The sequence below is a fragment of the Eimeria acervulina genome, genomic scaffold (assembly GCF_000499425.1).
Source record: "Eimeria acervulina Houghton genomic scaffold, Eah_scaff454, whole genome shotgun sequence".
Lineage (NCBI taxonomy): Eukaryota > Apicomplexa > Conoidasida > Eucoccidiorida > Eimeriidae > Eimeria > Eimeria acervulina.
This window is the reverse complement of record NW_013549794.1, coordinates 1-7500: the sequence shown is the minus strand read 5'-3', so window position 1 is coordinate 7500 and position 7500 is coordinate 1. Positions and strand designations below refer to the sequence as shown.

The 7500-nt window shown below is 46.0% G+C and overlaps 2 protein-coding genes across 2 annotated transcripts in view; one reads left to right on the top strand and one right to left on the bottom strand.

The window, feature by feature from the left end:
* The window catches only part of EAH_00039020 (hypothetical protein, conserved), a gene marked incomplete at both ends in the record, with an annotated part of 3658 nt that extends 1432 nt beyond the window's left edge, over positions 1-2226 (bottom strand). Inside the window, 4 exons of the mRNA XM_013395395.1 lie at positions 155-291; positions 500-683; positions 1023-1079; positions 1442-2226. Coding sequence (XP_013250849.1) covers positions 155-291; positions 500-683; positions 1023-1079; positions 1442-2226 — 1163 coding nt within the window. The remainder of the gene's footprint in view (positions 1-154; positions 292-499; positions 684-1022; positions 1080-1441) is intronic.
* Positions 2227-3288: 1062 nt separating this feature from the next.
* EAH_00039010 (mRNA cap guanine-N7 methyltransferase , related) lies at positions 3289-7292 on the top strand (the record flags this gene model as incomplete). Its single annotated transcript, XM_013395394.1, has 3 exons — positions 3289-5223; positions 6071-6188; positions 6760-7292. 3 exons carry the CDS (start codon positions 3289-3291, stop codon positions 7290-7292), a joined length of 2586 nt encoding a protein of 861 aa, XP_013250848.1.
* Between the last annotated feature and the right edge of the window lie 208 nt (positions 7293-7500).

The window sequence follows — 7500 nt, the reverse complement described above, 5'->3', positions numbered from 1 at the left end:
ACCCTAAACCCTAATTCGTAAACCGTGACAGCGAAACACATCGTCGTGCATAGTCTTAAGAAAGCCGCTGAACCGCGCCTACACCTTGCGTAGGGGAAGGGTTTAGGGTTTAGGGTTTAGGGTTTAGGGTTTAGGTTTTGCTTGCCTTCCAAACCCTCGCCAGGGCCTCTCAACAAGAGGCTCTAAATGCAGCTGCAGCGCAGCAGCAAGCTGCTGCGGCAGCAGAGACACTGCAGCAGACTCTGTAAACCACGAAGCAGCCTCCAGGTCCCTCAAACCCCTCCCGTACGCCTGCGCACAAACCCTAAACCCTAAACCCTAAACCCTAAGCCCTAAACCCTAAACCATAGCAAACAGACTGAGAAACTACCTTAATAACATACAGCAGTAAACCCTAATAAACCCTCATAAACCCTAATAAACCCTCATAAACCCTAATAAACCCTCGTAAACCCTAATAAACCCTGTAAACCCTAATAAACCCTGTAAACCCTAATACCTGCATTGCCGCTGCAAGCCACTGATCCACAGTGAGACGCCCTCCTTGCTGCTGCTGCTGCTGCTGCTGCTGCTGCTTGAGGGCCTTTAGGAGCTGCGGCGGTGCTTGCTTTGCTGCTGCATTTCCTATTGAGCGCAGCAGCAGAGCAACGTCTCTCCAGCTGTCTCCTTCAGCTGTCTGTCTCCTGAGACGCATCTCCGCCCAGCAGCTGTAGCCACAGCGGCTTGCTATTTGCTGCCGCTGCTGCAGCAGCAGCAGCAGCTGCTGCAGCAGATACTCTTCCTGCTGTTTATATGCTTCATTACGAAGCTGTATCCACTTCGCCGTGAGACTCTCACGCAAATCGAATTTAGGGTTTAGGGTTTGCGACGAGGGTTTAGGGTTTAGGGTTTGCGAAGAGGGCTTAGGGTTTAGGGTTTGCGACGAGGGTTTAGGGTTTAGGGTTTGTAGCAAAGCCAAGACAACTTCATAGTTCTGGTTTGTAAGAGCTATCTGTAAACCCTTTTTTGTTGTTTTATATAACCTCAGCAAAGCAGCGCCTCCGGGGCCCTCGAGATAGTCCACAGGCACTAATAGACTCCTATATACACACAAACCCTAAACCCTAAACCCTAAACCCTAAACCCTAAACCCTGAACCCTAAACAATAAACCCTAAACACTAAACCACAAATCATAAACCATAAAGCCGACACAACGGCGAGCGCAAGCAATTGTTGCAAACAATAGAGAAGTATAATAAACCCTCATAAACCCTAATAAACCCTAATAAACCCTCATAAACCCTAATAAACCCTCATAAACCCTAGTAAACCCTAGTAAACCCTAATAAACCCTACTAAACCCTGGGAGAGTCGCCAGAGGAAGTGAGAGACAAACCCTCGTGCATGCGAGTTAAGAGGCTTTAGGGTTTAGGGTTTAGGGTTTAGGGTTTAGGGTTTACTGTGCTGCTGTCGCCTTCGCAACGCGGCTGCGGAATACTTCGCTGCTGCGGTCAACTGCGCGCTGTTCTGCTGCAGTTAGACCTCGACAAGCAGCAGCAGCAGCAGCAGTTGCTGCTGTTGCTGCTGCTGCTGTTCCTTTCCCCTGCTGCTGCTGCTGCTGCTGCTGCTGCTGCTGTTGCTGCTGCTGCTGCTGTTGCTGCTGCTGCAGCAGAGCAGCAAGGGAATCATGCACGTTTTGTAGGGGCCTCAAGGCAAAGCGTAAAGTAATGAAAGAGGGTTTGATGCAGCAGCAATATTGAACTCGCTGCTGCAGCTCCAATACCCTCTCCAGCAGATACTGCAGATACTCCTGCTGCTGCTGCTGCTGCTGCTGCTGCTGCTGCTGCTGCAGGTGGAGGCCTTGGCGCACTGCAGCACGGAGAGCCCTTGAGGCTCTGACAGCAGAAATGCAGTTGAAATCGTACGGCATTAAGGGGCCCCCAAGGAAGGCCTCTCTCCTTTGCGCAGCAGCAACATCTGCTGCTGCTGCTGCTGCTGCTGCTGCTGCTGCTGCTGATGTTACTCCTTTTGCTGTTGCGCGGTGCTGCTGCTGCTGCTTTGCTGCAGCAAACTGCTGCGGCGTCAGCACTCCAGCAGCAGCAACAACAGCATTACCCCCACCACCACCACCAGCTGCTGCTGCTGCTGCTGCTGCTGCTGCTGAGGGCAGCAGCAGCGGTTGACGCCCTTTAATCAGACTCCAAAGACCGTGCAGCACTAAATAAAAATGTTCCCTTACAGCCATCCTTCCTGCTGCTGCTGCTGCTGCTGCTGTTGCTGCTGCTGTTGCTGCTGCTGTTGCTGTTGCTGCTGCGGCTGCCGCGGCCTCTGCTGCTGCTAGAGCTAACAGGAGGCCGTAGCAGCAGTAGCAGCAGCAGCAGCAGTTGCTGCTGCTGCAGCTGCTTCTGCCGCTGTTAAGGCTTTCCCTAGGGCAGCAGCTGAAGATGTTCAAGCTCGCAGCAGCAGCAGCAGCAGCAGCAGCTAAGGAGAGCCTGCAGTGTGCTGGGGGGCCCCCGGCTCCTTAGGGCCCCCAAGAGCCGAAGAGACACCTAACAGCAGCAGCAGCAGCAGCTGCTGCAGCAGCAGCAGCAGCTGCAGCAGTTAAAGAAGATTAAGAATAAAGCATAAAATATTAAAGACACAAATAGTATATATTTAAAAAAAGTTTATTGATGCTGCTGTCTCCGCCTAAACCCTAAACCCTAAACCCTAAACCCTAGGGGCCCCCAGAGGGGCCCCTTAGAGAAGCACTTTGATTTTGTTTGCTGTGTTTGTTTTACTTCAGAGTTATATTTATTAAGAAGAAATAAATTTAATATTTTTTATTTAAATAAATTTATCCTTAGCCTGATGCTCCATTTACCCCCACCACCTTTAGGGTTTAGGGTTTAGGGTTTAGGGTTTAGGGTTTAGGGTTTAGGGTTTTGCTAGGGTTTAGGGTTTAGGGTTTCGCTAGGGTTTAGGGTTTAGGGCTTTGGTTGATCTAACCCAACAACTTAGTAACAACTGCTTCCGAAGGAGTTCCTTATGAGCACTGCAGCAGCAGCAGCAGCAGCAGCAGCAGCAGCAGCAACAGGAACAGCAGCAGCAGCAGCAGAAACAGCAGCAATAGGTACTAACGACAGCAGCAGCAGTGGGAGCAACAGCAGCAACAGCAGCAGCATCAGTAGCAGCAACAACGGCAGCAGCATCGTCATTAACAATCCCAGCATACAAACAGCAGCATTCGCAACAGCAGCAGCAGCAGCAGCAGCAGCAGCAGCAGCAGCAGCAGCAATACACAAATGGGGTGTTGGCTTCCTTAACGATGAAGCATTCAGCAGGCCAGGGAGAGGACTCCTTCTTCGACTCTCCTGCTGCAGCAGCAGGCGAAGCAGCAGCAACAACAGCAGCAGCAACAACAACAGCAGCAGCAGCAGAAGCAGCAGCGGCAGCAGCAGCAGCTAAAGATCCACCGGCTCCGCAGCAACAGCCGCCTCTACGAGGGCGTGCGAAGGCCATAGCCCGTGCAAAAGCAGCAGCAGCAGCAGCAGCAGCAGCAGCGTCAACCTCAGCATCATCATCATCCATAACAGCAGCAGCAACAGCAGCAGCAGCAGCAGCAGCAACAGCAGCTAGAGCTGAGAAGCGCTCTCGGGTGTCTCCTGAGCTGCTAAGTGCTGCAGGGGCCCTCAGTGGTCGGTTGCTGCCTCTCGTGTCTCTTGGCTGTGATGAAGGCCTCTTAGAAGATGAAGTTGCTGCTTTCATATTCGAGTGCTGCAGCAGCAGCAGCAGCAGCAGCAGCAGCAGCAGCGAGGAGTTGATAGTTGTGGGGAGTACAGGGGCCCTTGAGGGCCGCTACAATCGTCGGCCTGTCTCTCTTCCTGTTGGTGTACACTCTTTGCTGCAGCAGCAAGATGCTTCGCAGCTGCTGTTTATAGAAGCACTGCCGCAGCAGCAGCAGCAGCAGCAAATACAACACCTGCTGCAGCAAATACTAGGCGCATGTCGCACAATATATAAAGCCAAGCAGCTACCCTCTACTTATCAAATCGTAGATACTCTCGACGAACAGGGTGCTGCTGCTGCTGCTGCTGCTGCAGCAGCAGCAGCAGAAGACAGCAGCCACATGCTTGATTTAGAAGAAAATATAGATGCAGCTGAAAGCAACTCAGACTCGCGAGTCCTCATCTACACCCTCGCTGACTCCCAAGAGCAGCAGCAGCACCAGGAGCAGCAGCAGGAGCAGCAGCAGCAGCAGCAGCAGCAGCAGCAGCAGGTGGTGCGGGTATCGCAGCAAGTGCTGCTGGGGCGTAGATTAATTTACCGTCCTAAAGCCTCCCGTCACCTACAAATATCTGTCTTCTCTTCAAATTCATATTCACTTACACCAATCAGCAGCAGCAGCAGCAGCAGCAGCAGCAGCAGCAGCAGCAACGGGGACGCAGGCAGCAGCAGCAGAAATGCCAGCAGCAGCAGCAGCAGCAGCAGCAGCAGCAGTACGGGGGGAGAGAGGATGCCTATTGAACTTGTTAAGGACCTGCAGCGGTTCGGCTTCGTGGGGGGGCCTGCAGCAGCAGCAGCAGCAGCAGCAGCAGCAACGCCAGCAGCAGCAGAAGCAGCAGCAGCAGCAGCAGCAGCAACAGTACGCGTGACTACGAGGAAAGTTGTGCGCTGCGACTGCTGGGTTTTCTCCCCTGTCCTGCCGCCGCAGCAGCAGCAGCAGCAGCAGCAGCAGCAGCAGCAGCAGCAGGATTTGGTGCTGCCTGAGTGGGTGTTAGAGCTGCGGCGAGAGGCTGAGGAAGGAGACACAGCAGCACATCCAGAGTTGCTGCTGCAGCAGCTGCAGCGAACAGCAGCAGCAAGCAGCAGCGGGGTTGGAGCAGATGCTGACTTAAGCGATGAATCGCGCAGTTTATATGTACGCCTGCATGCACCTGCAAGATGTTTGCTGCTGCAGCAGCAGAAGCAATTGCTGCAGCAGCAGCAGCAACACCACCCGCTGCTGCTGCAGCAACCTTCTGCCTTCAAGGCCCTCGTCTCTCTTTTTCTCTACAACCTGCGTGTGGCTGTAGCAGAGCCAGTTGAAGAAGCAGCAGCAGCAGCAGCAGCAGGAGCAGCAGCAGCAGCAGCAGCAGCTTCTTTATATTACCCAGGGGTTCTAGGGGATGCGCAGCAATCTGTACAAACATTTTATGAAAATAGAAAAGTGCTTGCTGCTGCAGAGTCGCCAATTGCTGCACTTCGACTCTACAACAATCAGGTAACTGCAGCTCCGGTGTACGTACACCCTGCATGCATTCAGCAGCAGCAGCAGCAGCAGCAGCAGCAGCAGCAGCAGCAGCAACAGAATTTCATGCGGTATAAATTGTATTTAAATGTTTTCTTTTGTTGTTTATTGTAATATTGTCTATACTATATAATAATATAAATATAAGTATAAATATAAATAAATAAATATAAATAAATAAATATAAATATAAATATAAATATATATATAAATATATAAATGTAAATGTATATACGTAGTAATATTTATGATAAATTAATAAATGTTTTTGTTTATATTATTATATTAATTATATTTAATTAATTTATTTTATTTTATTTTAATGATGTTAATAAATATAATTTTTTCGTCTTTGTTTTTAATTGTTTGTTTAAACCCCTCATTTATTTATTTTGTTTAAATATACCAACGCTGTTACATTTTAATTATTTTTATTAACAAACAGCAATTAATATATACAAATATATACATATATATAGATATGTATATATATACAAACATATATATATAAACATATATATATATATATATATATATAAACACGCGTATATACATGCATATATATATATAAACATATATATAGATATATATATATATATACATATATATATATATGTATATATATATATATATCTATATGTTTATATATATATGTATATATACACCTATGTGTTTATATATATATATATATATGTGTATATGTATATAACTATTCTCTATTATTAACTTTAACTAATACAAATAAATAAACAACATAAACGAGCATTATATAAACAACATTGATTAAAAAATATAAAAACATATTAATTATTATCTTCAGGTGAAGAGAGTGCTGATAAGGATGGAGGTTAAAAGAGGTGCGCGCGTCTTAGATTTAGCATGCGGACATGGTCAAGATTTGTTTAAGTTTGCTGAAGTTCAAGCTTCGCGACTCTTAGGTAACAATTAATTAATTAATTAATTATTTAATTAATTATTTATTTATTTATTTGCTGTTTATTTATCTATTTATTGATGTGCTTACCTTGCAGTTTATTTATATATATATTTATATGCATATACACTGGATTTGTTTAAGTTTGCTGAGGTTAAAGCTATTATTTAATTATTTATTTAATTATGTATTTGTTTATTATTTGTTTATTTTATTTGTTTGTTTATTTTCTTCTTGCTGTTGCTGCTGCTGCTTCTGCTACTGGTGCTGCTCTGCTTCTATTGTTATTACTTATGCTTAAATCCTACTGAAGTTGCAGCAGCAAATGCTGCAGCAGCAAATGCTGCAGCAGCAAATGCTGCAGCAGCAGCAGCTTCTGTTGCTGCTGTATGTGCTGCTGCTCGTGTTTCTGCTGCTTCTATGCTGCTGCACGAACTGCTGCTGTTGCTGCTGCTGCTATTTTGCTGCTGCTGCTCCTCCTCCTACTCCTCCTATTACCAGCACAGCAACTACACCAACTGCTCCAACTGCTGCTGCTGCTGCTGCTGCTGCTGCTGCTGCTGCTGCTGCTGCAGGTATAGATTTCTCGAGAGATTCAATAGTCGAAGCCCGTCAGCGTGTACGCGAGAGAAGAAGAGAAGGTTTAATTCGTCAGCTTTTAACAAGACCTGAGTATCATGCAGGAGATATAAATGCAGAGAGGGTGTGGGGTATAATTAGAAAAGAAATATTTGATGTGGTGTCTATACAGCTGGCTATTCATTATATTGCTGCAACAGAGCAGCAAATGCTGCTGCTGCTGCAGCGCTGCAGCAGCTGTATGACCACTGGAGGTAAATTCATAGGAAGTACTGTATGCTGTCGTGCTCTTAGCAAATTTGTGATGCTGCTGCAGCAGCTGCAGCAGCAGCATATCGATTTGCTGCTGCAGCAGCACAACAACCCTGCTGATGAGCAGCTCTCTGTCTATGCTCGCATGCTTGAAGCAGCAGCAGCAGCAAAACAAAGAATATTCTACGCTGGAAACTCTATATTTGCTGTTTTCTTTACTGAGGATACACTGCAGCAAATCTTAGCCCCCTACAGACTACCCCCCGAAGAAGGTTAGCAGACAATATATAAATATTTAAATAAATATATCAATATATTAATAAATATAAATGTATATTTGTGTATATATTTATTTTTATATGTATATATACAGGCGTTTATATATATATATATATATATATATGTAAATTTATATGTATATATATATATATATATATGTATATATATATATATATATATTTATATATATATATATATATATATAT